The 21,394-nt window shown below is 43.0% G+C and overlaps 1 protein-coding gene across 11 annotated transcripts in view; it reads right to left on the bottom strand.

Moving 5' to 3' along the window:
* Nucleotides 1-1,081: 1,081 nt before the first annotated feature.
* Nucleotides 1,082-21,394, bottom strand: part of DYM (dymeclin) — a 224,463-nt gene continuing 204,150 nt past the window's right edge. For all 11 annotated transcript variants that reach the window (XM_061450486.1, XM_061450488.1, XM_061450489.1 and 8 more), the window contains one exon: nucleotides 1,082-3,756. In XM_061450486.1, the coding sequence (XP_061306470.1) occupies nucleotides 3,607-3,756 (150 nt within the window). In that variant the 3' untranslated portion in view covers nucleotides 1,082-3,606. The remainder of the gene's footprint in view (nucleotides 3,757-21,394) is intronic.

Genomic DNA, 21,394 nt, shown 5'->3' with positions numbered 1-21,394 from the left:
TGGTTTCACAGACTGAGCCCAGTCGATCAGGAGAGAACCTGATCGATTTGGCTTGACCTTGAGTTGGCTGAATTAACACACACAAGAATAAAATCAAGTTGCCCAGTAGGAAAGGTTGTACAAAAGCTTTAGAATTTGCAAATTGAGGGGCTTGTTTGCATCTTCTTTTCCTGTTTAACTGGTAGATCAACAACCTAACAGGCACATAGAAAACAGTTTGGGTTTTTTTCCTTTAACCTGCCCAAAACTCTTCAGTTCTGAGCTAGTAGAGTCAAGAAATGCCATGAAATGTGCAAGTTTTCGGGCTGCTTTTGCAGTGAATGATGCCCAACTCATCTGTAGCTTCCAACCCACCACCTTGTTTTTGTAGCGAGATCAGAGTTGTTCTCAATTAAATGGGGCAGGACAATTTCTCCCTCATCAGGGACACATGAGTCAGGACTTCACATGCACAACCTCCTCACTAACAGCTTGGGTCTTCTGGACCAGATGGTTCTCTGGGTGAGGATGGAGCAGACCTTCCTTCTCCTCTCCAGCCCTGTGGCAATGGATTTCCCTCTCCACTGCTACTCAAGGACCTTAAGCAGATGGCGATCAGCACTTGGAGCAAGGATATGAGCATGATAACGCTAAGGTCCTGGTGCAACACTCACCCCACACCCTGAAAACCAGAGACACACCACATGCTTAAACGGTGTGGCCAGAACAAGGGGAAAGAGCCACCAGTGGTCTGGTCTGAAGGGGACAGTTCTATCTCTCCTCTGCTCCTCCCTGTGACCGCATGTTCCCAGGGCCTTGTTGGGATCGTACCTATTGCAGCTATAGAAGTTGAGTTGGCAAGAGCCCTCCATTAGGTGAGATTCAGCATGACATTGCAGCACGTCTCTTCTTCCACCGAGCACAGATTTAAACAACTTCCTAGTTAATACAACAAATACAATCATGTTCTTCCCATTGCTCATCATGGAGAACATTATAAAACCATGTGTGCATGTTAGGTCTGATAGCCACACCAAGACTCACTGGCCACACGGCAATATGCAGCAGCTATCACATAAAACAAACACGACCACACTCTGTATTTACTGTTTTAATTATTTTATTATTATTATGATGCATAATAAATCTTTCACACAAAGTCATGAAAAGGATCCCCAGTGTGGTACATTACAGATCTGAAGGAAACCAGAGTATTTGTGACCGTGCCAGACTGCAGACACCGGGATGCTGCCAGACCCACACAATGCTCAAACTCTTGGAAGAGCCAATGGGGCTAGCTTGGATTTCAGCATAAATCTTGGTCTGTCTCCGCTCTTTGGGCTTTGGATTGTAACTCCAGCTGTTCCAAACCAGCCAGGCCCTAGGAGCACTAAATATGAACTAAATGCACAAGGAAATTATGTGATGGGAACAAACCTGTTCCTTCTGCACTTCAACTCGAGGTCATCGCAACAAGAGGACAGTGAGAAATAATTTACTGTGTGATTGATTCAGCAGCTGGTTTGACCTATTCTATCAGATTACTGCTCTATGTACCTTTCCCTTTATGAAAAGGCCTTTCAAAGAGAAGAATCAGGTTCTCTCCAGCTTGACACCCTGCCAAAACGCATCACCTCTGCTGGGCTGTGTTTGTGAAGTGCTCACTCCTGCTGCAGGCAGTGGGGAGAAGGGTGCTCACCTCAGGTTCGGGTGCTCATGGGCACTTTAAATCAGATTTAAAACGAGCCATCCAGTACCTTCAGAACCCACAGTTTAAAAGTGCATCTTCAGACTGACCCTTCCAAAGGCCGGGCAGCCCTGCTGACTCACAAACACTCTGAGTTTTGTAATAAAGATGAAATTACAAATCACTACAATAACCAAGAAGAGTTATCCCCTTTCAACGTTTGCTGCTCAAAGACGAAATAAAGCAGACCAAAAAAAACCCAAAAAACAGCACAAACCTCTGTGCAGCTCGGTCATGGTTCATTCCACCTATTTTGCTAAGAAAAATTGCATCCCCAGTCTCAACTATTGCCTTTTTGAAACAGCTTCTGTCATTTTAAAGCCCTAAATGCTCCTGGGTTGTACACATCACTTTGTAGCTATGCTTAAATAAATTTGGAAAGCTTTGCTGCCTTTTGTTTTTTTTTAAGCCAGCATTTCCATTTCGGTAGGACTTAAATGGACTCCCACCTCTAAATGAGCAGGTAAAAGGAAAGTACAATCCTAGCTCATCCTTCAGGGAAATAAAAATAAAGGAAGGGTGCAAGAAATTCTATTAAAAACCACTCAAAGAACTGTTTGAAAGCAAATGCACCTGATTCTTCAGGTCAATAAACAGAACATGCTGGAGCAGGTGGCGGATACAGGGGGTTGCCATGTATCTTTAGGAGCTAATTCCTTGTTTTTTATGTTTTGGCATGCAATGCACTGGTGGCAGTCCACACAGCAGCATGTGGGGTTAGGAGAGTGTCTGCATGCACGTGCCACAGGCACCATCAGGAGCCTCCCCAGAGAGGAAACGATCCTCGCCTCGAAAAATGAGATATTCGGTCAAAATCAGGTCAAGCCATTTCTTTTGTTCTCCCAACTGCATAAACAGGTATATCAGGAAAGGACACTTAAAAACAACAACAACAACAAAAGAGAAGTATTCTACATTCAGGTAAATTTATACTTATACATAAACCCTGTAATAGCAAACGGCATTTTCAACACGAAACTTAGCCAAGGATCCCCGTGACACTGTCACCATCCCACACCATTTTAACAGGACACTGTTCTATTGTACAATCCTACAACTATTTTCTTTGGAGAGTTTTTTGTTTGTTTTCCCACACACACATTCAATTTCCAGGAACAACTTTTGCTCAGACACGCAGTAAAACAAGTCTGCAAGGGACCTGACTCTGGAAGATGGTGTTTGTAGCCCTCTATCGAGTGTTTGCCAGTCAAAAAAGACTTTCTGTTGAAAATCCTCCCACAAACATTTTGTCAGCTAAATCAAGTGTTTTAAATCAGGCTGGGAGCTAATCTCATTAATATGCTGCTTGCTTAGTTCATTTGGTTGATGGCGTAGACACCAATTTAATGTCTACAGCCTTGAGAGTGCCACCGAAGTGAAGGGCTGTGAGTGAAAGCACAGGATTAGGTGACGAGCAACCCGTGGCAGAATCCAACAGACCACAGAAAGCTTGACCCAACAAACCTCCCTCACTTGAAAGAAACAAGAATACAAATGCTGTTTCCAAAACAAAGTCCGCAATCCCTTCCCTCATTTATCCCATTAAGTTAAAAGAACAATCGGGTTTGTGGTTGGTAGTAACATCATACCCCATGTGTAAGGCCTCATTTTCATCAAACAAGCTCTAGGTTACAGGACTATAAATGCAAGGTTCGCCTACAAGCCGTCGGTTCCTCACACCACAGTCTGTTGCCAGCGTGTTGGTGGCAGTTTGCTTCCAAGACGTTGACACTGGACTGTGCACTAGCGGCAAGCTTCATTCTCCAAAAGCTGTGGGGTCAGAGGGTGCACGCTGGAGGGGGTCACGTATTAACACGCGGTGCAGGTTTCTGTTTTCTGTAAGACAAGGGAGCTGCGTTGGCTTGGCTGCGGCACCTCCTTCAGCCAGAGTCCATAGTGAAGAGCTGGATGTCATGCGGGTTCCAGTACAGGGCCACGGCGGAGTTGTAGACCAAGGACCAAACGTAGGGGATGAAGAACTCCTCGGGCTGCTCCTCCTCCACATACTTGAACTTCAGCTCGGGGAACTTCTGCAATGAGAGAAACCAAAGTCCATTGAGGGGAGGTTTGCCAGTGCGTGTGTTTGCAAACACGCAGCCCACATAAACACCGAGGTCTGGTGAAGAAAGTCATGGGAAGAGCTGAACCATTAGACCTGAACGAAAACATTTATGGGATGAGGGGATCATTTATGATTTCTCCTCTGAGCTGAACGCTACATTCGCATACTGTATTCAACTCACACTCAATTTGGCTGTTAACAAAGACTAAACATGTGAATCCTTTGCAAAACACAAAGGTCTAAAGGAAAACTCATTTTTAGCAGCCACACAAAAACCTTCTTGCATGTGCATGTACAGACCTGTTCATTGCAGTTTTCCCTACAAAGCATTTTGCTATTAATTGTACTCAGCATCTCAGCAGGACAATTCTATGGAAATGCTGTGAGAATAAACATATCTTGTGATAAGTTTTCAGTGTCCTGGCAAACTGATTTTTTCCATCTGTTCTGAAAGACTTCATGTACTGGTGGTTGGAACTGGATAATCTTAAGGTCCTTTACAACCCTAACTATTCTATGATTCTATGACATAGAAGTTTCCAGGAGAGAATAGCTCTTCTTCCAGGAAGCATGGTGGGAAGCATGTGTAGGTTCCATGGGTGAGCTCACTGGGTCCAGGAGGCCACTTTCAGTGTTGCTGCGGGTTCTCCTGCACTCTCGGGTAGGTTGCTACCTCTGTGCCTTGGCTTTCCCATTGCTTAGGAGCACGCTAATGGCATCACTGTGGTAACTAAGAGTGCAGGACCCTGCAAGCTCCTCAACTGCAACACATCATGTGTCTATCCCACTTCAGCCCCTTAAGGCTGTAACTACAAGACCTGTACACACAGACCTCATTGCCTATCTACCCATGTATATCCCCGCCTGGAACTTAGAATCATAGAATAGTTAGGGTTGGAAAGGACCTTAAGATCACCCAGTTCCAACCCCCCTGCCATGGGCAGGGACACCTCACACTAAACCATGTCACCCAAGACTTACAGGCTAGACAACAATAACTTCAATGAAAGCTCTGTTTTTCAGTACCAGCTTCAAGCAAAGCACACAGCTTTAAGAATCAGCACACATCGGATGTCCTACCCCGGCCCATCCTAACTGGACAGACATGCTGCATCCTCCATTTTCCAGTGTTCTCATTTCTTCCCTCCCAAAGCAGCACATACACTGCAAACCCACTGCATTCACTCTCAGTAAGCGTGCGTTTTGAGGAAGAGCTGAGCCTACTTTTGTATTGTGCTCTTCAATCATTTTATCTATTTCTAAATGTTGCCTATGTCAAGAGCTTGGCAGAGTCTCAGATAAAAGCCACATTACAATGATCACTGGGGTAAGATAAAACATGACCCATTTTATTATTTATAAGGCTGTGGCTGAGACTAAGAATAAACTCTATGGTGTGACACGATCAGAACAAGCACAGCGATGGCTAAGAAGCCTCTTTGCCCATTAATAATGAAGGGATACCCTATCATCTTTCTTGAGCTCAGAGTGTCCTGTTTCCTTGTGTTAGGGTACAAGACCCTTCTGTCTGGAAAGACTCCTTTGAAGGGGCACTTCTCAGCCACTTGCCTTTCAGCGTTGTTTATGTAACTTTTAGACACCCACATTATTTGTATTCTCGGGGTCGGAAAGCATGGAAACTGCTCTACTTCCTTGTGTTGCTGTTGTTACTGGAGCAGTCTGGTGCAAACACTGAGCATACAGTTACACCAAGCCACAAAGGTGCCACCTGCATTATGCAGATGTCTCCACGGGCAGCTTCATTCAACCACAGGTGACAATGTGCCAGCTCCTACGTGTCTCCATGGACAGCCTTTTCAGCTTCACTCAACCACAGCCTTGGGTGACGACGTGCCTTCGGCTCCACTGATGAGGATGTTGGTGTCACCTTCCAGCATGCTCTAAGGTCCTGGAGCTGCTGCTGTTTGGCTTGTGTTGAGGCCCTTCACCACAGTTCTATTGGGCTGGATGCCAATCTTTAGCCTGGGAGGAATCATTTTGGCCATTGGTGTGGCTGTCTTTATAGTCCTGGATGACTTCAGCATGTGTGGAGAGCTCATCCTTAACAGCAACCCGGGATGGAAGGAGGACAGTATTGTTTCTAGCACTACCATCTCTATTTAAGGAACTAAGGCAGCTAAAAGTTAAGGTTGTTAAAGGCACTTCTGCATCTGGCTCCCTTTGAGTTCAAAGACCAGAACCTCAAAGGTACATCAGCAAGTTTCGTTTCCTGCATCAGTCATGCAGTCTGTGGTAGAGAAGCTCTCTCACGGCCCTTTTGTGCACCTAAACCATTTTCTACTACCTGTCTACAACCTCTCTTCCCCAGATCTGTTTTGATCAGCCTGCTGAATCTTCTGCATCATCTTGTTTCCTCACTCTATGATACCTTGCAGCCATACTCACCCCCATCTCTCATTTTCTGTCTCCTGGCCTTCTCTCATCTCCAATTTCCTTCCACTGCATCTTTATAGGTCTCTTTAGCAAATCTTTCTATTCTGCACTTGCCCAAGTTTTCTTTTTGCTCATCAGCCTTGTGAGATCCTCCTTTTCATTAACATCCTCTATCCCCTCCCACTTTGGCTCCAAGCCCTCAAGCTGTGCCTGCCTTCCCTCTCTGCCACACCATCCCATGACTCCTTTGGTAGGTTAAGCCTTTCTCCAAGTAAGCCCTCATGTAGATTTTAATTATTATTATTATTATTTTAAACTGATATTCTACCCTGCTTATCCTCAGTGTAATCTTCCCCACTTCCCTCCTAAATGCTTCCTGCCTGTGGTCAGTATAGACAGGAACATGTTCAGTTCAGCATTGCATCAGCAGAATGAATAGTTAAAGCTTAAGATTAAACCGCTGCAACATCTCCTAGTAGGGAAAAGCCCTTACACAGCTGCCACTGTTCACCCCAAAGGTGGCTGCACGCCAGTACTGCAGCCTGTAGTAGTCCTTCTGGGAGGGAAGGAGGTAAAAAAAGTGATTAAAGATGCTCATTGGAGTTGAATGAAACGTACAACTATTTTTCACCTTCAAGGTCACAGATTATAGCTGCTGGTTTTGCAAGCACTTATGGCAGAAGTCTGGGACCGTTCTGGGCTCTCAAGCAGCTTAACAAACATCTTTAGCTTTAAAACAGCAGGTAAAACTGCATTAGAAATTCCAATAGCTACATCTGAGACGCTCAGCTCTTACTATCCCATTATCTCTCAGCTGAAAGAACAGCATAAAATAAATAGCATTCATATTTTCAGGCAGTAACAGTCCTGCATTGATTTTATTATCAAGCCTTTCTTCAGACTGATCAATGTTGCCATCTATTGTGATCGTACCGTAGCAATTTAATAATCAATTTCGGATTAAAGACTATAATTTACTGCAATCAGCCTGGACTCTCTCACACTCAACGTATGCCTTGAGCAGTCTGCACGTTTATCTTGGAATGTAGACAAGGAATGTAGACAAAATTTTTAAGGAGAGGTATAATACACGATGCAATTACATACACACAATCTCAACTGTATCTTTATAGGACAAACATAAGTAATGGCAGAAGTGATGGATACTTGATGGTCCACCTGAATAGTGGGCCCAGAATAGCTCAGTGCATTGCTAACGAGACACAGAGAATTTGAATTCCAGGTCAGTAATTCAAGCCCAGCTTCTTTAGGTGACTGCAGTGATCCATGGCTGTGTGGTGGCCATGTCTTCTCATTTATTAAAAATGAGAAATCCTATAGGCTCAGCATGGAGAGAACTGCACCTTACAACATCTACCAGCGTGGCAGGCATCCACTGTAAAGATAAAACACTACCCATACTGTTTCACTCTTAGGGTGTTCACTGTAACCAGAATTTGTTAACATTCAAAAATCATCAAATTTAAGTCACCTCAATAAGGTTCTTACTTACCAGACTGACTTTAAAACAATTTATAACAGCAGGGGTTAAACACCACATAAAAAGCTTGACTGATGCCATAAAGCTGTAAGATTCTTGATGGGTGGGAGTTTAAGGAATGTTTAAATTCAGCTCTGTGCTATTTATCTCCTGCATGTACTGCTTCCAAGTGAGTGGTCAGAGCCGTCACCATGTGCTGCAGACAGACAGGAGATGACACCAAATGAATGTTTCAGGAGAGCTGTAAAGCAGCCAGGTCACAGGAGTCTTGGGGCACTCCCAGCCACCACTGGAGAGAGTTTTGTCATGGTTAAAATTCCCAAAGTGGAATTTCGTAGCATTGCAGGAATGTAGAAACCCCCTTTCCTCCCCTTTATTCCTCTTGTGCCCAACTTAATCCTGGAAAGACACTTGCTCCCTAGCTGGTGAGACCCAAATGAATCTGATTCTTAGCACTTGCTGAGAAGAGGGACCACTCTAAGGCATCTTAAATGATAATACTTAATAAGAGAGGAAAAGTCTTGGCATGGGATAAATTACCCCTATTTTTCCTTCACATCCCTACTCGTTCAGCTGGATGGTGTTGAGAGACGTAAAAACACTTCGTTACCTGTTCGCTTTGCTATTTAAGTTTTTAAACTCATTACCCTGAAGTAAAGAGGTCCAGTGGAGCCATTATTTGCATTTATCCCCAGTTATTACCAGAGGAGAGACAACCCCAACCAGTTTAAAACAAACCAACCTGAGAACCTGAGAGCCAGGGTTAACACGAGGATGCGAACTGCACAATTTAAATACAGAAACCACTTACCAGCTCTGGTGAATCAACCTACCACAGCACCCTGTCTTGTTTTCTTCTGCCAGACAAAGCAGAAGTCAAGATTTAGTGGTTGGGATGAGGGTATAAACTAGACAGACCAAGAACTTTGCAGACTGTCTGCGTTGCCAATCATAGGATTCGATGAAAAACCACAGGAAGTCCGATGAACAGATGCAGAACTGAACTGCAATAACTCCCCTACCGCAGGAGTTCAACAACACTGGGGCTTTTTTTTGTTGTTGCTTTTGCAGTTAACGATTAGGAAGATAGCATCACAGCCAGCCAACAGCACCTGGCACGGCTCCAGCCAACTCAGGGGCACTTGAGCCATACATTAAATAAAGAAAGTCCCCTTCCCTTCACAAATGAGCCACCAGAGCTGCTGTTCGGCTGCAGTGTCATGTCAGTGGATGATCTCCACTCAGATAACATAAGCAAGGGCAGATGGAGCTGGTTTAAGATTGATGGAGCAGAGCTACGTCTTTGTCTCTTCACTTATGTAGATGCTTAACTGGATGAAAAGCAGCCCTCATCAAAAAACAGTCACTGTGGGAAGGAAAGAAGTCAAAGAATTGCTTTAACATAGAACTGGATAATAATCTTTTCCTTGAGACCTCCCTTAGAAACACTGGTTTCTGAAACAGTCCAAAGCAAGTCACTAATTTTTGTTGCCCAGAGAAGCTGTGGCTGCCCCATCCCTGGCAGTGCTCAAGGCCAGGTTGGACACAGGGGCTTGGAGCAAGCTGCTCTAGTGGAAGGGGTCCCTGCCCATGGCAGGGGTTGGAACTGGATGACCTTTAAGGTCCCTTCTAACCCAAACCATTCTATGATTCTACGATTTTCAAAAGCACATGACTGGTTTAGGAGAAAAGTACCATTTCCAAAGGAGTCTGAACTCATCTGAGAGTCTAATTCACATTAACCTTCCACCCATCTGAAGGTTCAAAGTCTTCTGGAAAACACGATTTGTGTGTGTTTGAAAAAGCTTAGCATGAGTCGTGCTTGGTAACCTAATGACATGCTGGCAAATTACATGTTTCATATCGATTCAGCTAAATATTACAGTACTGCCTTTGGAGCACCTGCAGGATTGGACCTTACCAGCAAAATACACCAACTGGCAAAGAAAAAAAACCCAAACTGGCTCAAATTCAGCACCCTACCAAGTCTTTATTATAGAGACCACAGCAAAAATTTACCCCAACGAGGTCAGTCCTACAACCTGCCTTGCACCAGGTAAAGAGTTTGAGCCAAGAAATAACATTTCTAACTGCCTGCAAAATCCACAATGCCACCCCAAAATCAGAGTTAAATTAATGAAAACAACTCAACGGTCATGCCTGGCACACTGTTCATGGTACAGATATGCAAGTATACATGTAAACTTTCATATATTTAATTTTTATCCAAATAAAAAGCACTTAAATGGTTTTATAGAGCAAAATTTCAGAAGAAAAATTCTCAGTATGTGTTCTAAGATACCGACAGACTGAATTTTTGCAGTTATTTAATTGTTCTGGGGAGATAATGCCGTTTCATCTTCCCCTGGTTCTGTCTGTGTCTACTGTGCTACTTCAGCCAGACGGTCTCTGTGGCTTTGGTGAAATATCTGTATGGGCTACACTGCACCTGCCCAATACCATCTTTATCTCCTTCTCGGGCTTGAAAGACAGATAGCCCAGAAGACGATGGTGGGGAGATGAAGGAAGCAAACAGGAAACCTGCTAGACTAAGCATGAGCAGCAAGTTCAGAGACCTGCGTAAGGAATAGGTGCAAATTTAAAGACAGAGAAGAAAACAGCGGCTTGGAGCATGTCAGGAGGCTTTGAAGAAGAAATAGAAAACTCAAGATGATAATAAGAGATTCAAAACAATATATGAGTGAGCTAAACATCCCCATCTGAGCAATCACATGAGCTGTAGCAGGGAGCAATGTTTTCCCAGGGAGTAAAATTCAGTAAGCCAGATAACCCAAACTCATCTAATGGGATACAATCTTCCTGGACTACAAAGGCAAGGAAGTTTATCTGTAGAGACACAACAGTTTTAGCAAGTTAGGATCACTGATACGTGATTTCTGTTTTCAGATCCCTGAGAGTAAAGGTTTGTGCAACCACAGCTGCGGGAAAATGAATGCACAGGGAGTGAGCTTGCACTGTTAGATGTGAACGACCACCAGAGAAGCAGACATGCCTCTGGTCAGAGTTCAGCAATTACAATTGTTTTCTACAGAGTACCGAGAAGCCAGGTCCGTTTTGTGAAAAGCAACCCAACAGCAGTGGTTAGATGTGTATTAGTGAAGCACAGTGATTTAAAGAAGTGAAATGTTTGCAGTAACCATGCCATAGTGCAAAGCTTTGTGGAGTACCACACTGCTAAAAAGACTGCGTTTCTTTCTGGGATAGACTGGCAAACAGCTTTAAAGTCCTACTAAGAGTCTGGGATGCACGTACACAAGCTCTTGTTTCTTTGCCTTACAGCTAGGAAATAACTGCTGATAAACATCAGTAGAAATTACTTTTGCCTTCATACCGAGTTGTTAATCTGTACAAATTCCAAAAGCACTGTATAAAGGTACAAATTCGAGCTCAGGATGAAGTCGGGTACCCACTTCAGGCTGTCCTGGGTCCACCTCAAACATCTGACTTTGGGCTGCTTCCAGACAGCACAGTAAATAAATTGGACCCCTGGTCAACAGCTTCTTCAGCAAACCTGGCTGAAAACATGCCACCTGAAGAGCTGATCCAGAGACAATCCCTTAAAGCAGTTAGTTTGAGGAAATAACGGGATCCCTGCTCAGCTTCAGGGATGCTCTGTCTACATGGAGAAATTTCAGAATGGGAGGAGAAGATTAAGATGATTAAAGACTAAAGCAGAACTCACATATTATGCACTGATAAGCATCATTAACCTCTACACAACACTGCATGCATTACACACACAGAGTCACAATTCAAGGATTTACAGTTATCATTACAATTTGCTTGCCATGCCAGGAATGTTCTGTATATGATGTTGTCTAGATGGATACACATAATTTCAGAGCATTTTCAATCTGACAGCTCGACAGCTAGGAGCTGTGACTTGCTGCCAGACCAGAGAGAGACAGGGAGCTGCAACAGGAACATTACAGGGATGTTCAGAACACTAGAAAATATAGTATATGCTGGCTTTGCCAAATAGTAAGAAGAAAGGGACTAGAAACTGATGCAATTTTGCTTGAGCATGAAGGCATGACGTGTAGATGAGGTACCATCAACAAAAAAACAGAACTTTCATCCACTTCAGGGCTTAACATGGAAACAATAATAGATCTTTGAAAATACAGAGGCCTTTGAGAAGAAACACCATAGGTGTGGGATCTGAGCAAAAAATGAACAACCTCAAAATGATGGCAGGTAAAAATGAGGAATGCTTTAAAAATTGAAATGAAACTAACCAAGAAAAGGTTTAAATATGGAGAATGAAGAAAGGTACTAGTTCAGTTCACAAAAACAGTGCTGGTGCCTGACCCTGCTTGAGCATTCATGATCCTGTTACATACACACACACCGACCACTCAGATAAGTAAGTAAAATCCTTTGTGTGCTTTTGAACTTAGGGAATTAAAGCCTGAAAACCAGAATAATCCCTGGACATTTCTCACTGGCATTAAGGGATGCCACTGCACAAATAGGGACGGACCTATCAACTCAGAAAACTTTTAATGATATGAAGTGGATGCATAAGTCTTCTTACTGTGGGATTTGCAGCAAATGCACATTTCATAACAGCAGACCCTATTTTTACCAGTGCTAAGGAAGATGCAAATGAATTTAAGCCCTGGCTTCCTGTGTATCAGCTCTCAACCCATCCTTCTCTAGAATAATGTGCCAAGCTTTAAACAGACGTGAACACCAGCATGTCTGAAGCAAACATTTTTGTTAAAACTGGAATGCATTTAGAAATCACTCACTCAACTTCATACAAGTCAGTATAGTTGCTAAGAAAAAATTACAAGATTTGGAGGAGACTTTGTATACTTCACTCTGCTACAACTCACAGTTAAGACAATGATGCTTTAGCAGTACCCTCAAAGAAGGGCTTGAGCATCCAGGAATTTCCTAAGTTTCAGAATTAAACCCTGCAAACTTATGAAGGCTTTCCAAACCACAGAATACCATTCTTCCCCGAGACAAAGCAGATTCAAGGCTGAATTTTGTTTCCAGAATTTTATGAATGAGACAGTTGAAAATCTGCCACTTCTCAAGTATGCAAAATGTAAACTTTCAACAAAGAAATTGGCTTTAATGACTCGGTTGGAAGCCTCTCACTTACTTTTACATGTGCAAATCAAAGGAAGCCGGAATAAACTCTTTGAAGGTCTCAAATTGGGCAAAAACTTAAGCTGTCCAAAATCCGTACGTGCACTGTGTGGATCACTCAGACAATCAAGGCAGACAAAATACATACTAAGTTTACCAAACAAGAGGAGGCAGAGGAATATCAGCTATGCAGTCCACCAGCAGATCTGCAAGAGGCTGAGGTGTTTGGTCCCTTCCAATAAAGCTCATGGTGCCTTCAAAGCCCCATTATCACCTGGTCAATGGGGAAACCCTTAGACAAAACAAAAAGGGCTTTTTTATGGTTCAGCCCTCATGTGCTTGGGCTACAAAGTCTGCTCCAACTGGATAAAAGTTACAGATATGTTCCTTTCATCAACCTTTTTATAAAACCCCAAAACAACGCTATAAATGACAACCACTATTCCAGTTGTCACATCAGAGAAAACTATCTGCCAATTATTTTCTGAAAAGCGAGTTGCACCCTTTTAATCTCACTGACATAATTTATTGAACTTTAACAGCAAAGAAAACCTCACCTCAAAAGTCTTAAAAGGGCTTCTTAAGTGTATGAGCGGGTTGGAAGGGTTGGAGCAAATAATACTGCTGAATAATGAATGTATACTAAAATACGTAGCTATATACTCAAAGACGTGGTGAATCTACACAAATCTAAGAGCCAGCTATATATTTTAAATTTCTAGCAGTGACTGTTACTGTTTAAGTCACAGCAGACTGTTTTGATTTTGATAGCAGACTAGTCTAAAACACTGTTTATTGTGGAAGACTTCGTGCTCCAGATAACATCACCGACGGTTACTCTGCCTAGGCTAACGCACCACCGCATCGTCCTCAAGTAAAACCCCAGATAAACCTATCACTGCTACCTGACTTCTTCTACTCCCACAAAAACCCCAGCACTTGTGCCAGTAAAAGCCTCGCCATGATGTGTACCATGAAATCAGCAATGCAAAATAAGCACAGGGTGTTTGCTACAAGCGTGGCAATGAAGGAAACCATTAAACTTTAAGACCATGATCCACATTTTTAGGTAAGGCAGTGAAGCAAGCAGGAGGGATTCGCCTCAGGAACACTGCATAATGCACATATTCTGACCCAGAAACATGTAAAGACTACAATTTCCTCACTTTTTCATAGGAATTGTCATGCCTAGGGTTAGATTTTTTTTTCCCTCACCTGGGAGAGGAAGTGGAGATTTTACTCATTCTTCACAGACGGAGTCCCACCTTGTGCTTGCTGGTGTAACTGGTGACCACCACAAGGTCTCTAGTGCTGATCTCCACAGTTAAAGGATTTTTCCCTTGGGAAACTACCTATATGAGCCCTCTCTACTGTCATAACACAGTCTTGGGATGATCCCATTGAAGCACAAACCCAGAGCATCGAGAGATCAAAATACCGTTTTCACCTGCTGTTTTTTTTCACCCAAATTTCAGAGTTACTACAATGTCCCAGTTTGTTTTCCCATTTAGTTGCATAGAACATACTCTCCTAACACAAAGGTGGCAGGAGAAGAGCAGAGTGATTCAGTTTGCATATTTTTCCAGTGACGAGGTCCCAGACATGCTTTCACTGGAAATTGGTGCAACTCTGCAGCAGCATCCAAAACATCCCACCAAGCCAAAAAGAACATTCCTTTGGACAACTGGGACAAAGCTCCTCTCCGTTATCACTGTACAGGGGTCCCAAAACATTGCCTAGGCTCTGGCTTTGTGCATCAAGCAGGGAAAGGAGACCCCTTTCCCTCCTGGGTTTAACGCCTTCAGTTTGCCTCGCAGAGGCCGACATTTACAAGACGTTTACAACACGTTCGCTTTGCAGCTCCTTTGACAAGGTTTGACTTTTGCATAACAGCAGCCACAAAGATGAAGCCCCAGCAGACATCCTCCTCCAGTTCCTCCCACCCAGCACGGCGGCGGGGCGGCACGCCAAGCCCAAACATCCTTCCCTCCTCCCCGAGCGCCCGTGGAGGAAGACCTCCTTTTGATTTTGTACTTTTTAATCTGAGGGAGCCAGGCCTGTAAATATCACCAAAAAAATGATAACAATGACTTTAGATCAGAGACAGACTCGCTGTCACCAACTGTTAACTCTCAGATCAGGGCAGCCTAGGAAGTGGACCCTTATCTGACTGAGGTCCAGGACACGCTGACTAACACCCCTATTGAGACTGCAGACCTTTGGCTCCCTAATCTCCCCAAACTGGAAAACGTACACCCTGAAGGACATACTCCCTTCTTAAGTATTTCAGGCCACAGCAAACAGACAAATCGTGCCGTGAGATGAGCAGTGTTGCCCTGCTACAATGCAGGAAATCCGATTTATTTGTCTTGAGGAGTGAAACGTGGAATGAGAGTAAAACCTCTCCAGCCATAGCATGCGGTGCCAAACTGCAGCCTTATCTCTGCTTGGTTCGTGAGATGAGGAATCAGTGCCAAATGTGGAGGTTTACACTCTCTCTTTTGCAGATATGGACTTCACAGCTCTTTTTTATTGCTTTGTTTTAATTCACTCTAATGCTGACTGTTCTGTAAAGACAGACCCAAGCCAGGGGAGTTTAAGCTGAACTCAACATATGACCATGGTGCCCTTTTTTTAAATGGATTTTTAGGTTGTTCATTCTGTCCTGTATTTGATATTCTACATTCTATATTCAATATTCTGTATTCTAGTGATGAAGGACACGAAGGTTGCAATAGGCATGTTCATATTAGCTACTGGAAGCAAGCCTTTATCATGAAAGAGGCAAATAGCATGTAGGAGGGAGAAAGGAATAGCTACTAATGAGTAAGACAAGGATTCCTACATGGTGGAGGACATTTTTACGAGTCTGGACGCTGGGCAATTGCATCTCCTTAGCTGGCTAAGTATGGGGAGTCAAGAGCTGACTGCATCCTAAAAGGGATCTGTATGCCTGATGTCCTCCTGAACCCACGGGTTTAAAAAGCAGCACTCTCCTATAGTGAAACCGCTTTTTTTCTAATGCAAACAATCCCCTCAATCAGAAAAAGGGCCTCAAGTGAGCTGCTCTTTTAATAATACATGAAAATTACCTGTGTTTTCCATTTTACTAAGCTTTAGATGCAGTACTTCCAGATTTGTTTGCCTTCACTAACCTTAACTGTATTAAACCACCTATACTTCTAAAGACTGTCTTTCAGACATGAAATTAAACTGTTCTATAAAGCTCCCCACTTCAGCAAGAGGAATTTTAGAAGTAATTTATTCATTAATGCTATTATGTCCCTTGGTTATTGAACATATCTGCCCCCTCCCTCTCTGCGTATTCAGATCAAGGTTGTTTACCCCAGTCTTTGCTGGTCTTAGCATAGGAGAATGGAGCCTGGCAAAACCTGATGGGATAGATAAGCACAAGGAATTCAAATTAAGCTTTGCTGCCTGACTCCAATCTCAGAGCTATAGGCACCATTTGAATCTCACAGGTCTCACATTAGAGACAACACCTAAATTTAAGGGCTGTGCTCTTCTCCCACTTTACTCCATAGATACATTTCCTGCTCTGTTTTGGAGCTGCCAGTTGCCCATACCATCTAGCAGACCTTCCTTCATGAGCTATCTGATACATGTCTCTGGTTTCCTATCTGCAAAACACAATCCTTCCTGGGGTTTTTGATACTTAACACACAGCACGAAGGAAGGGAAACCTTCCTCCTGGAGCTGCAGGATGATGCTGCAGCATTATCAAGCTGGGAACATCTCACCCCGCTGCCATACTTGTCTGTCCTCAAGCTGAACTTAGCTCACGAGACACAGTTTGATTGCTCTCCCCATAGATTAATCACATTTTGTAAGCGAGAACTAGTACAAATTACCTAGCTGGCATGAAGGGAGCAAAAGCAATGTACGTCCTGCAGGACTCCCTGTTTTAACTCATCTTCCATGCCCTAAGAGCACACAGTGGTTGGAAACACTTGTCACCTACCTAGAGTACTAGTCATTAAGTGCTAGGAGGAAAGCTGGAAAGAAGACAGTAGGGTTTGTAAGCTCAACAGATGGGTTCAGTGTTACAACCTTAGGAACCATAAACCCAGCCTAAACCCACATGGCTTCAAGATTCAATGCAATCATCTGATACTTCATAACAAACACAGCTACAGGAAAGGCATGGTGACCTAAACCAGCTGCCCTCTAAATCCCAACAGCAGTGATGCTGATATACGTGAGAATTCCCCTGCTTGGCCAGGAAAAAGCCATCTACATCACTAATCATCCTCAGCAGGAACAAACAGCCTGTAAATCAACTGGAGAGAAGCACTGCAACTTGTACCAAAGGTTGTGACAAAATTAAACTCGGTATGGGAATGCAGTTGAGGCAGCCATCAGCTGACAAAGTACATTTCTTCCTCATTCTCACTTCTTGGTGTAGTTGCTGTAAACATTCAAGACATTTCTCTGATTTATGCATTTAATTAAAAGATATCTATAACATTCATGCTGTTTACGTTTAACCCAATGCTGCAATGAAAGCTGTAATTTTGCCTGGGATTTATATTCTGTACTCAAATTTATTTTGATTCATTGATTTAAACATACACACAGAAGTGAAAATGTGTCAGATCATGAAAATGGAAAAGATTATACTCCATTATCTAGTTCATCTGTCAACTGGGGCAGAAATCTTCCAAGGACTGTGTTTGTCTCAATCTGCCACGTTATGGAAACCTAATTTAAAAGACTAATTCTGAAAAGACAGCTAAACCTTAAAAGTGGAAGAGCAATTGGACCAGTATAATTGGAAGCTGGTTACATGATTTTTTTCCCTCCCTTTATTTTGTATTCAGTTGCTCATAACTCACCAAATCTTGCACCTTCTGGGATAAAATTGTTTGTCTCTGTCACATTATTTTATACTTTTTTTTTAAACAGTTTTGTTTTTTTTTTTTAATGAAGTAGGAAAAAAATGTAGTTTTTTTTTTTAGTCAAAAAAAGTAGTAATTAATTTTAAATGCATCTTTTTTTCCCTTTTCAGCTACCCTGCGTACACTGAGACCTTGCAGTAAAAAATGAACACAAGGGTTAGAAATAGCTCTCAACAGAGGAGATTCAAGAGCATTTCAGTGTGATTTTACTTTGCCCAAAGTTGCAAGATATTTGGAAATAACACGTCATGCACATGCAGTGCATTTGGCACTGGACTATTCATTAGACTCCCAACACATGCAACTAAGTAAGGGGAGGCTGCACAACACATGCAAAGCAGATTTAGTCACAGCCAAAAATGTAATAAAAAGGATGGGGTGGCTTTCTAGGGTATGGAGGAGGGAAGCTTGGGAAATGTTACTTAGCTCAAGCAAATGTATAGCTCTGAAGTTAACAGGGGATGGGCTCTGGCTTGCAGCCCTGCTGTAAGATGTACTGGATGGGGAGTTATGGGCTGCTCATGAGCGCTGGGCTCCTGCCGAGCTGCTGTGGAGCCAGAAAAGCTCTGCAGCTCTGGGCAGGGAAGCTCCTCTGTGCTCTCTTTCAAACAAATGGGATCATCCCTGAAGGTTAACAGAGTTCAAATGATGTGGCAGGCAAGCGGTTAGCAGAATGGCAGTAGCTCTGAGAAACGTACACACGCAAAACGCTGTTTACCAGTGTCAGAGATCTGTTACTATGGGGAGAGACTTGGAAAGTCTCACGCTGCTTTCCCATCCTCTCATTTCTCCAGTGCTTTCTTCCTGCCTTATATTTTATATGTCCTTCTTGTAGTAGCTTCCTTAAAGCAATGAAATCAACCAGTTTCATGTAGCTGGTGACAACCAACCAGATATACACAGACAGACGGATTCCTGTTAGAATCTGTGTAAAGTTTAAATTCTTTGGCACAGTCCCAACACGTGCCCTTCCTTCCAATAACGTGAAAGAATGACCCTATCTTTCCATGTGCCACTGAAAAATTAAGCTTGGAGAATATGTCTTTATTTTTTAACAGCACAATTAAATCAAAGTAGATGCACTGATGAGCAATTCAGCATCTCAAAAGCTCACATGGGAAAAACAGATGCTGTTGCTACACTCACCTCCAGTCTCACTGAGTGTTTCACAGTGCAATGAGAGGCCAAGACCAGACTTCAGTTGTGCAGTTGTTCAGTATCTGATTGATCTCTTTTGGCAACCCATGCTCCTTTTAATGACTGGAGGTTGTACGTCATCTCCTGACCCTTCTCTTCCACAGAGTTTGCAGAGAACCTAACATCAGGCCCCCCATTTATCACTACTGGCAATGCCTTGTGCAAGGATGCTCTGCCATCTGGAGAGCAGCAGTAAGGAAAACATTCCTCATCCTGGGTGACAGTAGGAAGATGCCACCACATAACCACCTTTTTGCTCCTCCAAAACAACATTCCTAACAGTAATGGGTCCTGCTCACTGCTGCAAAATAGCCTCTCTCTGGCTGGAGCATCTTTCACTGGCCATGAAATGAAGATGCTGAAGGGCCCCTCTCATGCTGTGTCACCAGGAGAGCACAACTAGACTCTTCTGATCCAAGGAAGAAGATCATCAAAAAAAGGGCAAATGCTGTTAGTTAAGAGGTAACCAGCCTCCATGAGAGTGCACTGCTGCTTCTTCATTATTGTTTGCTATACTGTCATTCACACTCCCTTCCTACTTTTTATCCCTGGAGGCAAAAGGATGCTAACTAAACCCTTAGCAAACGCTGAACAGCCAGTTCAGTGCTGCTCTTTCCCAGGCTATTTGTCAAACAGCTCTTTTACCCCATTTTACTTTGTTTTTTTTTGTTATGAACGGTAATCACAAACACGAATAAACAATTTTATTGTTATTACCTGGCCACATGATGCATTTAATCCCCTGATAACCAGCCCTCCACCTTCTCCTGCCCTGCCCAGACCCCAGCTCTGCTCTTGCTCAGGTTCAAAGGAATTCTTAACTTTACAACATCGATAGTTTCCTGATGGCCTAATCCTGGGTCAGAAAGGAAAAAAGCACCCCTTTAATAACTGTTGTTACAGGACACTATTCCATCTTCTAAAGCCTCTGCATGTAACTGCATGAAACCTCATCTGTTGTCTTAATGGGAAGCAGTTAATTACAATCCACAAGCTGCCACAGGCAAGGCTGAGACATTAATCAGGTCTGCTGGGTACGGGGCTGTAACAGCAGTTAAGAGTTCAGTTCACTGAGCAGCAGTGAAGGGCCTAAACCCAGTCAATGGCAAAGTGAAGACAACTTCAGGAGAGAAGCCCTGTGGAGCAGCCTGACTCCTGCACTGCTCATCCCTCTGCTCCTAGAAGGGTTTATTTTCCCTTTTACATTTTTCTGGAAGAATTGTATTAATACAATATTATTATGTTTGCATTTATACAATTAAATTGTTATTACCTAGTACCTGTCTCCTGGCTGGGTAGACATGATCTTGCCATCTGAACATTCCCGTTTATTCTCAAAACTGTGGCTTTGGAGAACCAAAACTGTCCAAGTTTCTGTGAAACGCTGACCTGCATAGCAATACTATTGAATCGCTCTTCTGAAGCGGTTATGGTAACTCCAGAATAAGGTGATTTCATTCCAGTGTAATTGTTCAGCTTTGTGAAGCAAGCAATTACTCTGGAATGAAGTGACTGAATCCAGAATGAGGCTTCCAGAAGGTAACTGGAAGAGTTTTCAGGGGTGGAGGGGACAGACATTAAGCCTCCATGTAAATATTAAGTCTCCATGTGGATGACAGCTTGGGAATAGGAGTGTCCTGAGCTAGCCCACCCTTCATCCTCATCTTGGCCAATGCACCTCATTCCTGAACTGCAGAATCACTGTTACTCGAGTCACTCACCCAAGGCACCACCCTCCCAAGCTACCTTGTCTTGTGCAATACACAGCTCCTGCTGCTTTCCTTCATCTCTGGAAGGTGAAATTTGCTTCTCTGGATTCCAGCAAGGTAAAAAACCCCATAAGGGGATTCTCTTTCCTAGAGAACTGTGATCAAGCTATGAAGAGGATGTAAAGGAGATAATAAAACCACATAAAATATTAGATTTTAAAACCACAACTGCCATTGTAATTCTGAAGCCAACGAAACCCTTGCCAGTACTTCTGAAAACATTACACGTAAAGTTTCCCTATATTATATTTGCATTTATACAATTCAATTGTCATTACCAATTACTCCAAATTAGCCTGTTTTCAGACAGCCATCGCTCTTGTGAGTACTAAAGAAAATTATGATCTTAAGTAAGTGTTGAAACTGGATTAAAGTGTTTGGACCTTCCCCTGATGACAGAAATGGTCTTTCTGGGACCATGACAAGTTCACTGATTGTTCAACATATAAAGCAAATGTGGAATTTAGTGTTAGTGCCACTTCAGCCTTGATATCAACAGTCTCTCATCAACAGACATGAAGCAGCCCTTAGCAATCGTCTGGCTTCCCTGGTCTGGGACAGAAATGACCAAAGTTCTGAGATTCTCAGTAGCATCTGTGTACACAATTTTAAAATGCCTGGGATTTTTAAAGGAAATTCATATTTATACTACTAAACAACTATTTATTTATTTATTTATTTTAAAGCAAGGAATGCTAAATT

Source organism: Pezoporus flaviventris, unplaced genomic scaffold, assembly GCF_033815535.1.
Source record: "Pezoporus flaviventris isolate CSIRO_AGI_PZ_B2104156 unplaced genomic scaffold, CSIRO_AGI_Pfla_v1 ptg000010l, whole genome shotgun sequence".
Classification (NCBI taxonomy): domain Eukaryota; kingdom Metazoa; phylum Chordata; class Aves; order Psittaciformes; family Psittacidae; genus Pezoporus; species Pezoporus flaviventris.
This window is presented reverse-complemented; position numbering and strand designations above follow the sequence as displayed.